Below are 18,028 nucleotides of genomic sequence, written 5' to 3'. Positions count from 1 at the left end.
CTGACTTTTCTCTAAGATAAGACAGCTATTATTTTATTCCAGACATGTTTGGTGCGCCTGATTGTGAGGCTGGTTTTTGTGGATTTCTTTTTAGGTGCGGGAGCTGTGATGTAATCTTTCTGTAGGTATAAATATAGAGGCATGGCTGCACAGTGTCTAGATCAATGTCGCTCCGGCGCTAAAGCCAGTGCGCCTGTCGGTCTGGGAATGAGCGCAACTTCCACACGCTCCTCTCTGTCGCGTCGCTTCTTCTTCTTCTTCTTATTCTCGCTTCAGTGGAAAGGCAAGCACCGGGAGGCTGCTTTCAGAGCCAGACCCGGGATGGGCTCTCTGGCAGCCCTGCGGACTGTCCTGGTACTTGGCCTGGTTACCGGGCTGGCAGGATGCTCCCCGGGGTTGAATGGCACCGCGGAACGCTGGGAGGCCCTTTACTCCCGGTCCCTGGCGCGGATCCCAGGGGAGAAGAGGGAGGAGATCAGCCGGGAAAGCAACTATCTCCTGGGCATTAAAAGGTTGCGGCGGCTCTATTGCAACGTGGGGATCGGCTTTCATATTCAGGTGCTACCGGACGGTAGAATAACTGGAGTACACAATGAAAACCGTCACAGTAAGTTGTGTCATTTATTTATTAACTAGATAGACTATAAGCAGCTGATTATTGCATTTCTCACTTTTGACACATTTATTCCATATCACTTTCTTACAATTTATAGACTAGTTGGTTCTAAACAACATAACAGCAAAAGCAAAAGTTGATCAAATCTGTTTTTAATAGCTTTAAAAGAAATACATGACTAAAGTTATTCAGTCACTGACCAGACAGGATGTTTCACCACCTGTTATTCTAAACCCTTTACTCTTCACTCTAATCAACACTGGGCCTATGTTTGAATGAGATTCCGCTCATGCTGCCAGTCAATGAACAGTTTACAGACATAGAGTATCGATCCATGCCTAAGTGCCAACATCTGGAGTCCTTCTGTAGTGCCACTGAGCTAATGTGCTGGTGCCTACGTCCTTGTGTGTAACCAGAGCTCGCTGGGATCCAGACTAGCGGCCAGCCAGCACCTAAAGTTAGGACACAGCTCATAGACCCATCTGTTAAGACAGATTAACCCCAGCAGTCCAAGACAGAGTCCTACACTGCCTACTACATTTGCAGACACGTAGAATAACAAATATTGTGTCCCTATCATGTCAAATCTAATCCATGTCATCCCGTGTTGGTGAAGGCTGGTCCTATGGGAGCGACAAAAAAGGCCACCTGCGGAATTGACAGGCTGCCTTGGAGAACTTAAAGCATGTTGGAGAACTTTAAGCATGTTGGAGAACTTAAAGCATGTTGGGGTTTTTGTGTTGCCTCTGTACTATTTTGAGACAAGGCACAGGGATTCAGGGAGATACATTACAGAAAATCTCTGCTAGGAATTCAAGCCACTGTCAAGCATTTTCAAAATTCAAAACCCTGCAGGAACAAAGGAGACACACTAAGTGTGCTGTAACCCAGCAGCTTGTCAAGGCCAAGTGATGAAACCCTCAAATATCTCTGCGTTTTTACTAATGACATCTGAATTATCATATCATATCAAACAAAATGACAGTCCTATTTTTTAATGAAATATTCATATATATTTTATTTGTGTTTAAGCCCAGTTTGGGGATTAGGATAGAATACCATGGTTAAGCATACACTTTTGATTGGGATTTAATTACAGTACTTGTAAAATTCAGACAGTTTGAGTTCACACAGTCCATACTTTTTCACCTTTGCTGACAAAAAGTGAATTTGTGTATTTATCTACAAACGGATCAGACTTGCACAGCGCCACACCTTGACCAAAATGTATGTACTTGTGTTATTGAGCATCAAATAGCACACTGGGTAAGGGTAGAATGTTTGAATATAAGTTCTCATCAGCATTTACAGCTTGAATCTCAGATAGAAAAACAGATTTCTTTAGCTTTCTGATGAGCTCCTAACTATCCAGCCCATCTTTTGGTACACACAAAGCAGTGTCGGTGTCTCAGTGTGGAGCAGCAGGTTGTTTTAAACCAGTAGGTTTCAGTGTGTGTGATTTTTTTTTTCTTCCCTAAAGGTCTTCTGCAGATTTCTCCGGTGGAGAGAGGAGTGGTGACTCTGCTGGGAGTTCGCAGCAGACTCTTTGTGGCCATGAACCGGCGAGGAAAGCTGTACGGATCTGTGAGTGTACAAACACTGTAACCGTGTCTAACACTGTCAATACGTCTACAAGCACTGGAATGTGCTTATATAATAATTGTCATAGTCCCTCCACAGTCCCTTTTTTTTTATCTTGGTGTCATCGATATTAGCTTTCAAATGCTGAAACTAAAATGTCTTCCAGGAAAATGACCTAAATCAAGGTGGAGTCCAGGAGCAAGTTTGCACCACGTCTTCTTAAATCCAGCTTTGTTATAACAAAGTGTTAACCAGATGTAGATAGAATTTGCACCTCACTGAATTAATAAGTAATGAAATTAGAATGAAACAAGTTTCCCCACAGAGACTAGTGCTACATGGTGTGAAGTTAATACAGAAGACTATACCCAAGAAAGTTGCATTAGCTTGCAAATATATGGCCTGTTTCCAGTAAAGAGTATCCTGACACTTAGATATTTAGCAAAATAACACAATATATCACAAATTACAAAAATGTAAAGAAAAAAAACCTCAAAGACTAAATAGCAGATATTTCCTTCTAACATTACACACACACTGCTTAATGTGTGTAGACCTATAATAAAGTAATTCCTACATTTACAAAGGACTTGCATTTAAGTTTATTGCATGGTTTGTCCTCAACAACCATATTTTTGGGGAACGTTATCTAACAGCTTGTGACGCTGCTATGATGTGCTACAGATGTTTACGAGCAAAGCTAAGCCATTTATTCAATTTTAATGGTGCCGGAAAATGAAGTTAATAATTACATTGCTAGTTTGAATGCAGCTAGTTGATGCTAGCTGAGCTACAAACTTACTGCTGCATTTACAAATACCTGATGCGACTCAACCCACTTTTGAGCGCCAATGTTTGGCTTTAAAGGTGCAATGTGTAAGATCTGGCCAGAATGCAATATGGCCGCTTCGCCGGGGAGTACAGCATGTGGTGCCACGAGATGGATGGAGCTTTCCGCTAGCAGTTAGCTCAAATTCCATCATTTGAAAACCTCAGCACTTGAGAACTTGCCCCAAGTCCCCATCCAATCAGCAAACTTTGTGTTGCTGCCATACACAGGTTAGACCATGCGCTCCACCAGCCAGTTGTGACTGCTGGCGCTGGGATTTTTGACAACCGAAAACGAGATGCCACAGCCGGCTTAATGAAGCCAATAAACAACTATCGGAATGTAAAGTATTCTTAACCCTGCTGTCAATTAGTAGTTGGCTTTTTTTTTAATAACTGTAAATTTAGATTGTATAGACACAATAGTAGAGGTGAAATGCAGGCCCTGTTTCGTTGGAGTAGGTGGCTTGAAATGACATGTTGCACCTTTAAAGAATAAGACACCCTATACTAATGAAGCCACAGTCTCAAATGAGCTAATAACTAAATTAAATTGGAAATATCCTCGTGATTCCCAGATCACATCGTATTAAGATAAGATAAGATAAGATAAGATAAGATAATCCTTTATTAGTCGGGGGACATTTGCAGGATCACAGCAGCAGAGAGGATAGTGCAAACAAGAGACATAAAAAAAAAAAAAGATCAAAACAAGTATTATAAATAAGTAAATAAGTAATCACACAGTAAATAATATTAAATAAGAAAGTCCAAAAAGTTTTTAAAAAATCCACAATAACTAAAATATTATATATACAGACGGAATAATTATTGTATTATTATTATGAGAGAAAATAGTGCAATCAGAGCATGGTGTCCTGAGTCCTGCCTCATTCACATCATTCATCATTTGACAATCACAATTTTTGTCTGTACAATAGTTGTAGTGGTCAGAAATAAAGCAATTGTTTGATCGTAATCACAAAGAAGAATACAGACTTAACCCCCCCCCACACACACACACACACACACACACACACACACACACACACACACACACACACACACACACACACACACACACACACGCACACACACGCAAATATGTCCCAGAATCTTTGTTTGGTCTCTGCCTTCAAACAATCAGCATTTTCAAATAATCCTTATAGTGTATATCTCTCCCTCTTATGTCTCCTTTTCTTTCAGTTGTACTACAACAACGAGTGTAAGTTCAGAGAGAAGCTCCTTGCCAACAACTACAACGCCTACGAGTCAGCGGCTTACCCAAGGATGTACATCGGCCTGAGTAAGAACGGCAAAACAAAAAGAGGAAACCGAGTGTCAACCGCCATGACGGTGACACATTTCTTGCCAAGAATCTAGTGGCTTCATAAATAGACTTCACCTCAATATGGAGAGGGGGGGGGAGGGGGATTCCAAACCATGATGCACTTTCACTTATGCAAGTGTATCATATTTCTTTAGCTTTGTATATATATATATTCATTTTTTTATTTATGTTTAACTATTTTTTTTTAAGGAAGGGTTGTGTCTTTTCATCATTGGGGGGAGGGGGGTATCAAAGAGGCTAAACACGTTATTTATGTTCAAATTTTCTAATTTATCAGATATTTGCTGCTACTGATTCCTGTATTTTCGGATGTTTGGTTTTTTCACTTTGCACTGTTGGGGGAAAAAAATGTGCACGTTTATGGCTATACAATGTCATTTCAATCATTTTTCAACAAAGCACAACCTTTTTTGGAGCCTAAAGAAATTGAAACTAAACTATTAATGAGGCACTAGTTTGGTGTCTTTGGTGTCAGAAGTGGCACTGATTGTCAAATGCTCCGGCTCTTTTGTGTGGCACCGGAGCCTAATTGAAACAGTATCATCTTACTGCTGGGGGGGGAAGAGGGGGGTAGAGGAGGAGAGGGGAGTCGAAAAAACCCACAACCTCCACTGGTCTGTTTATAGATCTGCCAGGGGGAGTGAACTCTGAACTTCTCTGCTGTCAATCTCAGATAGACCTATAAGACTGCAGATAGACAGCGGCATCATCTTTGACATTCTGTAAGGATGGAATTTTGGGCGTTTAAAGGCAAGGTCAAAGTGCTAAAATTGCAATAGAGAAACTTTAGCCTTGACTGTGGAATGGGATTATTCTTCGCATCAAGTTTTGTCTGATTGTCAGCTCGCTAGTGGACTGGAAGAAATAAGGTCTGCCTTTCTGGGATATGAAGTAGGACAGCAGCATCACTCAGGACTGGGGAACAGATATTTACCCTAGATAATGTCATTCACCTCCTCATCTTTGCCTCCCCTAAAGTGATACTATGTATCGTTTGAAAGAAGATATATCAGTCTTGCTCTTACAAATGTAAAGTTGAATTCATAAGCAATAAAACACTCCTAACTCGGTCCAATTATCCTCAACATTTACTGCTGTCATTTGAATTGCACAAAGAAAGAATTAAGAATAACTTGTCAAACTATTTCTTCAATGATCTTAGTAACTGGAAACAATCTTCCAACCGTTTTTTAAAAGGCATTTTCTCAGGCTATAAATCAGTATCATTTACTAAGTGCATTTCCCCCTCCAGTCATTTCCTTGTGCAGTGATGAACACAAACACACTCAGGATAAAATTAGCTCATTTTGTTGAGGATACAAAGTTTGGCACAGTTCCGGTACAACCAGTTTCCAATTCTCCTCTTATTCATTTTACTAAACCAACTCCCCTTTTCAAGCTTGGCTTTAACTTCCTACAACCTTAGTCGCCCCATGCACTAGCTAAGAACATATTTCCAAGACTCCTTCTTTCTTGTCCATATGTCTGTGTGTGTGCCTCTGCAGTTGACTGCAGCCTAGCTCTGGTGGCCATGTTGTCCTAGTTGCGCCTTGTCACGTTCCGGCTATCTTTACCCTGCAATTTACTTTTGGAAAGGATAATCATGGGAGAAATATTTACAGACAGCTGTTGGACTGTACTATATGCTTGGGCCAGTAACCCTATATTTTTCTTTATATATTTTGTAAATATATCCCCGAAGTAACTGAAGGACCTGGTATTTTCTTTCGGGGGAGGGACAGTTTTAAACTAACAGAGCTGGGTCAAAGTTGCTGTCTGGAGGTGTGAGGTGCGTTTGTTTGGTTCGCTTTGGTGCGATTGATGAAGAAAACCACCAATCATCAACAACCCATGGACTTGGGACATTTTAACTGTTTTTTCTGTTTTTATTTCTTTACTATGCTTTCCTGTTTTCTTATTCAGTCTTTAATCTAAGAGGTTTGAAATCAGCTTCCACATTCCACAAATGATAGCATATATTGTAACCAGCTCAACCAACTCCTGTTGGGATTGTACTGTTTTTTCTCTGTTGAGTGAGAGAGCCTTCCGTGGAAGTCATGATGCATTAGAGCAGAGGCCGGCCACGCTGAACGCACACGCTAAGTATTAAGTTGCAAATAGCTCAAGCAAATATCATGCAAACTGTCGCTGTATTGGCTTAAGGCTGTGATTCCTGCAACCCAGCATGGGTGTGGAGACTGATCCAAGCTAAGCAGGCTCACTACTGTGAGATACATGTCAAATTGTCAGAGAAAGTCGCTCTCTGCTAGTCCAGTATCCTCTTTTGTTCCAGTGGATCTGTTTAAATCTCCTCTTAAACAATAATGCATGCAGGTATACTGGCGTGTCTGGTGCTCACAGCTGTGCTCAGTGTTCTCCGGTATCACTGATTTGCATGGTGGGCATCCTGTTTACAGTAGAGTGCCTTTCTGCCCTCTGTCACTGACCCAGGGCCAGTCCTCTACTCCGGCTGTTCATTTGGTTATTCAGCTACAGTCCAAGCAAGAACAATGTGGTTGTTAAAGTCCGCAGTCTGTGACTCAGACGGTCCAAATGTTTCACGTTTACAGAAAGGCTGCTGTACACTGATCACAAAAAAACACTACTTGATTTTATTATACTGCCCAACATCACCCCAAATTCAGTCACTGTTAAAGGGTTAATTCACCCAAATTACAAAAAAAACTTCTGTCAGCTCCCTCTTGGTATCTAGATGTGCAGATAGTTTTTTTTTTAATATTCCCAGGTTTTGAGATATTCATGAACCACTAAAAGCAGGGTCCCTGTCACTACGGATGAACCACAGAACAACATGTTTTGATGGAACTACTTTCTACCGAAGTAAAAGTGCCAATGACTCACAGGATGTTATGAGGATTATCCAGAGTAGCAAGAACATTGTTCCTAGATGTTGCCGTGAAGTTTTTTTAAATGTCTTTTTTTGAAAGCACCACAAAAGATGGAGGGTAAAATCTGAGAAACAAACCTGGACGTGAAAAAAATCTATCTGAAAACTACGCACGGCTGGATGTAGTGAGAATTTTTCTTTTGTTTTGCGTGAACAGACCATTTTGTAGTGAAATTGGGTGTGTATCAGGAACTGTATCTGGAAACACTCCATTCAGGAAAAAAATGAAGTTAGACTGTAGTTACAGAACTGACTGGATTTCATTGCTAAAACTGGTTCTGAACTATATAAACTGTTGATATATTTCTTTCTAACTCTGCTGCCTGGACATTTGTGTTTCGGGAAATTACTTTCTTTTGTGAAGTGGTGATATAATACTGTACTATCTATAATTCTGAGTCCTGTGGTCTTATGACAATTTTGTATCAACTGTTTTTATCAGGTGTCCTGTAGTTTTATACAGGGCCTCATAAAATGTCACACTGTATGTGCTGTGCACATGGGTATAGTCGAACTTAAGGCAAGTTGGCAATAAAATCACGATCCTGTAAATGTAAGGTGTGTTGTTATCTGTATTTTTGTAATGAGATTATCTTTTACCATACAGTACTTTTTTTCAAATAAAAGGTATGTGTGTCAAAAAGTGTATTCATTATATAATGCAAACTATTGGGTTTTGCGGGGGTTATTAATAACTTTGAATTAAATACAGGTATGCTTGATAGGATTGGACGGGGTTGCACATAAACAATTGCGACATCCTACAGCATGTGACTGGTGCTAATCTGGACAGTTTACATCAACAGAACAATAGGAGCTCAGCTCTGACTATGACACTCCATCCTCAGTTGTTTAAGTCTCTCTACAAGGACAAGACAAACTCACATTTCAGTTATGTTATGAACTGAAAGTCCACACCTTTTTATTTTTCTTTATTTTTATTCTTTCATATTGTCACTGAGGGCATTATAACTTTTACAACAATCGGCATCCTTGGAATGTAGTAACTTACATTTTCTGGTGAACCTTAAAAGGACTCTCCAACAAGTTAGTTTTCCACTTCCATAAGGATGAAACTTCTTTAAAAAGAATCGTCAAATGACCCTGACTTTGCAATGCTTTTAGTCCCTAGTAAGAATCATGTCCCCCAAACCATGGATCGTTTTGTGATCAGCTTGATAAAAACACCCACATCGTTCAAATTCCACTGCCCAGGTTGTAGCACAGGCTCCATGTTATAAGTTTCAAGACAGAAAGCTCCTTCAAAGCCAATAAAAACATTGTGCAACTGTTTTCACGGACTCACCCTCACCCCAATGCGTCAAATAATGCGATCCATTCAGTGCTCCCCAAGCTATCAAATATAACGTTCTACCTACCACTTATAGCGTTAGTTGTGGACGTTTCAGGGACGGCGTGCCAATATACGTTCTTTATATATATAGTCTTTTCAAAATAAACTTACACCTTCACAGGAAGTTAGGTTTAGACAATAAAACCACTTAGTAAGGTTTATTAAAAGAGCATGGTTGACGTTAACTTGACTCACTAAAGACTTGAAGTGAAAGATGTATCACAAGACTACCAACTCATGTGAGTAACAACATTAATGATACACATGACTTACGTTACTAACGACTGACAAAATGTTACTTTAAGTTTCACAAGTGCCACAAACAGTTTGACCCATCCACCTCCCCGCCCACCTGCAAGAACTATCTTTCCCTCTATACTACATGACACTACATGACTCTTAGCGGGTAATGAGGATATGAATGTTTTTACATTGGGGTTAGATGCAAGCCCGCTGCATCACATACAGCACTGAACAATGGCTCTTTACGTCGGTGTGAGATGACGAGGAGCACCAGACCAAGAAGCGGAGTTTGCCGCATCGGGAGTGAGAACCGATTGGTTGGGTACTGTACTCCTCGTGACGTGTAAACTCAGCTCCTTGTGTAGAATTGATGGAGTGCCCCTTTAAAGTACAAATATTCCAATGAGCACAATAGGAACAAATAGTAAACCTGCCGTAGTTACAGTTATGCCTCGCTCACACTATTTGACTTTTGCCCAGATTTTCCACTCTCCGAGCCCTAAGAAAAAAGCCAAAGTTCAGAGGCAAATCAGCGGGCATCTGTGTGCCCTCTGCAATCTTTGTGCCTTTCTGTTTATCTGCTATTTTAACCACAGTTAGTCTTAATTAATATTCTAAATTCTGGAAAACAATCAAAGCTCGACAGAATAAGAATGTTTTCAGTTCTTCTCAAAAATTGAAAGTCAATGATCCTTTTACTTCTGACAAAAAGAACTACAGAGACTCAAAGGTCTGGTCATTTCTTTGAAAAAAAACCAATGTTGCACCAAGGTGAAAATTCCGTTTGTAGGCTGGTGGCAGCTTATCATTCTCAGTCAGCTCTAGTCTTTGATTTGCATCTTTTTTTTGTTTCTGAAGTCTTCATGCATGCCCTGCAAACAATTGATCAAAAGAAGGCTAAACCAGTCACTGGCAATTTTAAGCTTTCAATTCCCACTCACAAATTGCCAGTATAATGGAAACGAGTCGATGTCTTGCCTCTTTTGAATGATAATGACCCGACTTGAATAATTATAGACCCGTATCATTCTGTATGGCTATGCCCAAAAATGAGGTTGAAACTTTGGTTTATGTCCAAATAAAACTAATGACATTCCCATCAGCCTTAGTTTTGCATTGTGTTCACTGCTAATTAGCAAATTTTAGCTTGATAACATGCTTATGGCCAACATGGTAAACATGATACCTGCTAAACATCAGCCTATTAGCATTGTCATCCTGAGCTTGTTAGCATGTTTACCTTAGCATTTAGCTGAGAGCCTCACAAAGCTACAAGCGTGGCTGGTTTGCACCAAGGATTTATTTTTAAACATGATTAAATCATTGTTCAACTTTAAGTCAAGATTATCTTAAATTAATAACAAAATGTATTTCTGTTGCACCAAAACTTTAAACTCCAATTTAAACTCTGATCAAGTATTAACTTTATACTGACACTTGAGGACATCAACTTTTAAAATGTCTGCCTCCTCTGTGATCTGTAGACTCTGTATGCAAACTGGTGAGGGTCCAGGCCAGCTGGGAAGCACTTCATCAGAATGAGGGTGAGTGCCAAAGAGCAGTAGTCATTTAGCCTGAACACTGTTTTAGGTACAGGAACGATGGTGGCTGTCTTGAAGCAGGTGGAAACACTCTCATGTGACAGTGGTATGTTGAACATATCAGTGATGACATCAGTTGGCTGGTTGGCACATGTTCTTAGTACATGACCCGGGATGTTATCAGACCCAGCAGCTTTACTCATATTCACTCTCATTAGGATTTTCCGCACATCCTCTGTGGATACTGACATAGGCCGGTCCTCTGGAAGCGGGGCAGACTTGACAGCTGACTCTTTGTTGACAAGATAAAAGCTAGCATAAAAGGTGTTCAGCTCATATGGCAATGTGGCCTCACACATGATGGGTGTGCTCCTACTTTTACAGCCTGTGACGTTCTGGATCGCCAGCCCTATATCTTTAGCATTGATGGTGTTGAGGTTGGTTTTGAGGTCCCCACATTTATTGCAGTGGAATACTAAATTGCTGAACTATCCCTTTAAAGTTACTTTAAGGGAACTTCAAGGGGTAAACTGGGTTTTAGGAGGCTGGTCAGACGAAAAGAGGTTAAGTCACACATGACGTAAACAGCGTCTCTTTTAGGTTTTATATGACATAAATCAAAATAGTGCAATAAAAAATCATGTGAAGGCCGTTTGGATTCTGTTGAGATCCAAAAACTTGCTAAACATTATGACAGAAATATTATTTTGTATTAAACCATTGGATCCTCAGCCTTTTATGAAATACCTATAGTGGGATATTCTGATGTGAACCTCATGATTCTAACATTAGTTAAGATCTAGAATCAGAAACAGAAGCTGTCTATTGCCAAGTATGTTACATATACAAGGAATTTGGCTAGGTGATTGATTGGCGTGTAACACTAAACAGTAAAGACAGTGCAATAATATAAGACATAATTTAATACAAATACACACACAAACACACAGTCTTTGTTTATCCTGATGTTTTATTAGATGGAGAAGAAGAAGAACAGTAAAGATGGCTCCACAGCAAGTCTTTTTAAAGTGCCCTCCATTATTGTATGCTGCCTGACAAAGTTATTAATCCACAAATTAGTAGAGCAAACCAGTACAACATTGTGTTGAAATAGCTGGCTGGTTTCTGGATAGTCCAGAGGCAAATCAGATGCTTACTGGGATTACTCAAATGTCCTCATCATCTGTCTGACAGGACACCTGCCGTGCACATCTGTCAATCACATTCACACTCACTGTCCAAACTACTCAACGAACCACTCTGACAAGTTGGGACGTCATTCAGTCAGCTCAGGCAAGTATTTATGCATCTGGATGCCCACGTTAAGCTGCTATGGAAACAGCCCTCGACATGAGCTGACAGTGTTCTGTTTGGCTTCATTCGAAAACATCTACATACACATGTATTCTCTTTATCTGTTATACAGAACATTAAAAGATATCAAAGTCTTACAATTACTACTTACCAAGTCTACTTATACTAACTGCCAAAACAGTGCACAGTCAACATTAATACATAGTGTATAGTTCTTAGCATGACTGTAATTTAAAAATCAGACAGACTTACACACACTTAAAATTGTCCTAAAGTTCGTCAGACGTCATTGGATACTTGGTTTTAATTATAGAGCTATATCAACTCTTGTGGACGATTATCAGGAAATGTCTCACCATTTCGAAATGCTTTTCAGTTAACAAACAACATTTCCTTCCACATAAAAACACTGTGGGAAAAGGGTAGTTCTCATCTGTCTGAGATGCTCAAGACGTTGAGCTGTAAAGGGAAGGTACTTCTAAACCAGACCCCCTTCCCCCTGCCGAGCAAAACCACCATCCATTTCTCACTTTTATTTCCTGTGCTCTTGCTTGTCGTGTCTATATGTGACTTTAGGAAACGATGTGGTCTTTTGTATAGATGGGACTTGTGGTCACAGCCTTTTGGCGAGACTCTAAAGCTGCAGCTGTCTGAGTAACATCCCACTGACCCTAGCACTTTGTCCAATGCTTAAACTGGCAGAGTACCGCAGTGTACATGTGTATGTTTCTAATCAATGGGGAGAAAATTCAACAAAAATCTTGCATGACAAACTGAAACATACTTTTAAGTTTGGACTCTAAAATGAAGGGAAGTACCACTCAATATTTTTTTGTTTACCGAATAAAATGTTACAACAGCACAGACAATTGAAAACTGTAAAGCTTACGGGATTTTTTTTTTTTCTTTTTACAAATAATAAATACAATTATTTATTCTTTGATTAGACAGCTCCTGATTGAAAGCAACAATGTGTTTGGCTTAGACAAACGTCTAGTATGACTGTACATGTGAGAACTGTGGCTTCTTTTGTATAAGGTTCCATATTGTACAAAGTTAGCTTTTCATGTCTTTTTTTTTATTTTAAACCAGGTCTAAGTGCTATATGAATACTGTGAAAGTATCGAAAAACTCAATCAATGGTGTAATCCACACAGCCAGTTAAATGAGCCATCAGGATTTCCGTACTGTTGAGATGTGACAACTATACATTATATAACATTTCACAATTTTAAACGTTAACATTCTAAACGTGTCCTGGTATATTTCTGGTTGCAGTGTATGTGAATGAAATGAGTAAACATGGACCAAAGCTGTTCTCTAGCAACGCAGTTCCATTCAAATACGCTAAAACTGAGAGTTTCAGACCAATTATGAATACAGGTATCTTCAGACATGAGGAAAATAAAGACTTTATCTATATTTAATTAAAAGAAAAAATATATATTTTTGAAAATGATATTGTTTTGTTGTTGGTACTGACTTGGTGCCATGTAGAAATGTTGGCAGGGTATGACTGGCAGTTTATCATACCAATATAAGAGTAGCAGAGGGGCCATTTGTCCAATCACCGTAGAGCTCAAACTCAGAAAAACTGAAAAGTGCAAAGAAAAGCTGAAAAAGAAGAACAAGAGAAACAATGACTCACAAACCAATAATAAGGACCTCAAACTAAAATACAGCCGCTCTCAAGCTGGGATTTTAGATCACATTTCTTTATATTTAGGAACGATAGTCATTTATGTTTACAGTTTTTTGTTGGATAACTTGCAATCCCGCATTTACTTGTGTTTAAATGAACAGAGAAAACTCCATAGAGGGTTGGATTTGTCAGTGTCTGTCTATTGTAGGAGTCTTCAAACAACAGTTTATCTCTGGTGTCTTGGAACGTTATCCTGACTTAACTGGCTGCTGAATAGTCACAGAAATCAGAATTCTTTTTTGGAACACGAATAGGTCTGGAACCTGGTTAGTTTTGTTTTTTTTAGCCTGAAAAAGTTCATTCGTATTATTAGACAAAATAAACTTGGCCAAAGAAGGAGAATGGCAGGTATAAATAATAGTATTAATAACGATGTCTCGTAAATAAGTGTCAGAAAGTCATCCTCTCTGTAACTGGGACCCCCTGCGGTGCAACATTTTATTTGAAGCGTCACCACTGCCCTCTGTTGGAGAAAATGAATTAACACCACACTGGAGATTTACTCACTGGATTATTATCAGTGGATAACACTGACCATACCAATGGGTCCACAATATATCTGTCTCTGTATTATTAGTACTGCCTAAAATATCAGTAATTGTAGTCTACTTGGTAATCCATTGTGGTTTTATGCATTACAATTTTCTTCAATGTTTTTTTTTTTTACAATTTATATCTTGATATGATTATGTTTATTCACATTAACTGTACTGTACAAGTCTAAATAAAAAAATGTTTGCATTAAGACAATCAGAAATCCAAGCTGTGAGACTTTGACTCTGATAGAAATCAGCATATGTGTTTGTGTCATGATTTTATATTTCAATCTGCTTGTTTTATTCAGTTTGGATGGTTACACATGTTGTTCACGTTCTTTTCTGCTGTCATGTCAGACCCAGTCACTCCCCCCTGCCTGCTCATCCTCCCCACTCACCTGTTCCACATTCACTCATTAGCTCCATAGTATATCTACCAGCCCACTTCCTCTAGCTCTAGCTCTTTGTCAGATTGTCTTCGTGCCATGTGTCGTAGCTTTCCAGCATTTAAATTCCACTAGTACGTTTTCCCTGATCCTGACCTACCTTGTTTTTTGACCCTGCCTGTGAACCTTGGATTCTGCCTCAGCCTGACCCCCTTTGTTCTTTGTTTGCCTGCCTGGGTTTGTAAATCCTCGTATTTTTGTCTTCAGTAAAGACTCTTTCATTTTCAACTGCCTCCTGAGTCGTGCTCTTGGGTTTCTGTGCCTTTTTGAATTGTGACAGTATGACTGCATAAACGAATTGCTTGCACGGCTGCAACATGTGATGCACACAGAAGTTTGGTAGCCAAGTAAACAAACCTTCACAAAGAGCTCTGTAACATTTGCTGCCTCCAATGTGTTATAGTTGTGTTCTTAATAACATATCAATGTACCTTGAGAAGCATGTATGCAAGATAAAGTTAAAGATAAATTGTTTCTTTCATGGCTGAGAAAATGTCTATCTTTTTATACTCTTGATGCTCATTGGATTATTTTAAAAATGCATCTTAACCAAGCTTAAGACAAGGAAGTTGTTTGTTGACATACAGTAAATGTTCACAGGACAGCAAATTGGTATTGAAAGGATGTTTCACTAACAGTATGTTGTAGTGTGTATTATTCTAAAACATGTTTGTACTGTGTATATTTGTAGATTTATTTTTTTTTTTTGCCAGATGTTAGAAAATGACACTTGGTCCAAGCTGTTCTCATTCACTGTTTATACCTATTAAAAAGTAATGCACTATGCATATAACCCACATAAATGTGAGTCAGGATGTTAAGGGCTGCCTCGAAGGAAGTCAGGTAACATAGTATAGAGAGAGAGGAGGGGAGGGAGGGAGGAAACTGGGGTGTACGAATGGGTCAAACAAACACAGGACTTTCAGCAAAAAGACTTGCTTTTTGTGTGCCGTGTTAAAATCAAAAGTCATCATTTACTAGGTTGACCTTACTTTTGTTGTGTAACTTATATACTTAAAGGAGCAATAAACGACATTCTGAGCAGAGAATGCTCCTTGCTTTTGGGCCGACTGCGTGTGCTTATAGTGCATGTGAGTGCGCCCCACTGGTTAGCTCACAGCAACCACGCTGCACCGCTCTCATATGGCGGTTACATCAGATAACACCGTCCCTACCCACCCTTCAGTTCCCCCCTCAAGTACACACTGTTGGCTCTATAAGTACGTTTGCGGTAGTTTGTACTGTTAGCTTTGTTAGCTCTGTTAGCTTTGAGCTGCCGGCTCGGGGTTGGCCGTGTAGAGAGTCGTTGAAAGGTTATCAAAATGTGCCAAATCTCGTTGGTATGCAGCTTAAATTGACCCTACATATCTTAGTTATGTACATTATGCACATTATGACGATGACACATTTCACTGCTTGCCCAAGATGTGCAGCACCGGGAGATGGCCGGAGGGCGAAGCGCATCAGAAACGCCCAAAAGCGCTGACAGATACACACACACACACACACACCCATCACGTCTTGTTTTCCACTATGTATTATGAATTGTTTCTCTCTTGATTTTGAGGCCAAGATAAGACAATTGTCAGTGGCGGCTGGTGACTCAAAAAAACTGTGGAGGACAGGAAGAAAAACTACCCACGACATCATTTTAATTAAGTTTCTTCTCTTGTTTTGCACTAGCAACTCTTTAAATCTGGAACAAACTTTTTTGCTTATAGTTAAAAAGTGCTATATGTACTGTATACAATCATTCAAAAGGAAGTGTTATGCTGCATTAACAACAAGCAACCTACAGTCTCCTATAAGTATCCTAATGGGACAGCTGTAATTCCTATTTATTTATTCACAAGAATCCAACACCGGATGATTTGTGATGATAAGTCATAATTTTTCTTCATCAGTTACTTTTTCTCACTATTTCATCTTCCTCCTCCTTGAACCTCACCATCACTGACGGTCTCCTTCTCCTCTCTCTCCGTGCCCATTTCTCCTCTTGGCATTTTATACCCTTCTTCTTCCTTTCAGCGTCTTGTATTATATTTCCGTTCATATCTTTTATGTAATAAGTTCTGGCTGTGTTCAAGAAATAGAAGATCATTGATATTCTAGGCTGCCATCTAGTGACAGAAGCTGTGCAGATATTTTAGGTGCAAGGTAAAAAAAAAATCACTTGTCAAAGTGCCATAACACAGACAGGATCAATTTATAAATCTAAAAGAGCAAAAGATAAGCTTATGAAATCCGAGCCTGTTGGTGGATTGTAATGTTTGCTCTCAATTACAGTTTAACTTGTACATAAATGGAAGGCCGAGGAGCGGAAGCACAGGCCAGAATGTGATAAGAGCGGAAAGAAGTGTGTTATTTTAGTCTGGAGTGACCCAGACTCAACGCTACGCTTGGATTCAGACCAATCTGTAGACTTTACCCTATCCACAAATAAAAAACGTGCAATTTGACATTTGAGTACATTTGGTGGCACTTTATGTAACATAATTATGCAACGCGACCATTAATATAACATATAACATGCAGTCTATAGGCATGAGCCAAGGTTCACTGAGGCTGAAACTGTTCCTTCTAAACTTACGATAACAAAACAATACAACTACCTTTACTTTTACTACTACTACTACTACGTCTATTAATAAGACCACAGCTTTTACTAACATTTGTACTTCTTGTCCTACCACAACTTGAACTATTACTACTACTGCATTGTTTAATTAGAGTAACACTGACATTGTTTCATGACTCGATAAAGCACATTATATCAGCCCATGTATGAGATGCAATAACATGTTGTCTTGCCTACTACTATTACTACTACTACTTCTAGGCTAGTACTACTACTACTACTACTACTAATACTACCACCACAATTGGTAGTATTAGTACAATTAGTAAGTATTTACACTACTTTAAAGTAGTATAATCACAATGTAAAAGCAGATTGCATGTACATCCATTACAAGTACAAGTACTGAATTAAAAATGTTATTGAAATACAAGTAATGTAAATATCAATAGCAAAATGTGCTTGAAATATTAAAAGTAAAGGTTCTCAATGCAAGTGTTAAACTATCATTTGTTACAATATTGGATTGTCTAATCTGATGCATTAATATGTAAGTAGCAGTTTTACTGTTGTGGTTGGTCGAGGTGGCGCTGGTATACAACAGTATAACATATTTTATAAGCTCAGCACGTTTTGTATGTTTAAGACAGTAGAGGTAGAAAGTAGCTTCAAATGAAAATACTCAAGTACAAATAGTACTACCTCAGATTTGTATGCAGACTGAAATACACAGTATTAAGTAAACGTAGACTGCTTAGATACAGATACACCACTGCATTACAAGTACTACAACTACTACTACGACTAATAGCCCAATGATAACAATAATAATATTAATATAATACAATATAATCATGGGGATCTGCTTTCACTATCATAAACAGTATAGCCCTTAATACTATATATGTATAATTCCTCGTTTTTGTTGGTTTATGCCTAAATCAAAGAAGCCAAAAAGAAATGTTACCTCCATATCCACCAAAAACAATAAACTGGTTATGACTTTGACTACAATATTAGTGCCTTCTGG

At 39.1% G+C, this 18,028-nt stretch overlaps 1 protein-coding gene across 1 annotated transcript; it reads left to right on the top strand.

The window, feature by feature from the left end:
• The first annotated feature begins 207 nt into the window (after window positions 1–207).
• fgf4 (fibroblast growth factor 4) lies at window positions 208–4,408 on the top strand. Its single transcript, XM_054619378.1, has 3 exons — window positions 208–607; window positions 2,097–2,200; window positions 4,232–4,408. Exons 1-3 carry the CDS (start codon window positions 208–210, stop codon window positions 4,406–4,408), a joined length of 681 nt encoding a protein of 226 aa, XP_054475353.1.
• The last annotated feature ends 13,620 nt before the right edge of the window (window positions 4,409–18,028 follow it).

This window comes from Anoplopoma fimbria, chromosome 2 (genome assembly GCF_027596085.1).
Source record: "Anoplopoma fimbria isolate UVic2021 breed Golden Eagle Sablefish chromosome 2, Afim_UVic_2022, whole genome shotgun sequence".
Classification (NCBI taxonomy): domain Eukaryota; kingdom Metazoa; phylum Chordata; class Actinopteri; order Perciformes; family Anoplopomatidae; genus Anoplopoma; species Anoplopoma fimbria.
Note: the sequence above shows the minus strand (reverse complement) of the source record. Positions and strands in the feature narration are given on the sequence as shown.

Bases quoted from the DNA above. Each gene is read 5' to 3' on its own strand.
- fgf4 (XM_054619378.1), top strand. From the start codon at position 208: ATGAGCGCAACTTCCACACGCTCCTCTCTGTCGCGTCGCTTCTTCTTC. The intron at 608-2,096 runs GTAAGTTGTGTC...TCTTCCCTAAAG, and splicing joins ACACAATGAAAACCGTCACA to GTCTTCTGCAGATTTCTCCG. The intron at 2,201-4,231 runs GTGAGTGTACAA...CTTTTCTTTCAG, and splicing joins GAGGAAAGCTGTACGGATCT to TTGTACTACAACAACGAGTG.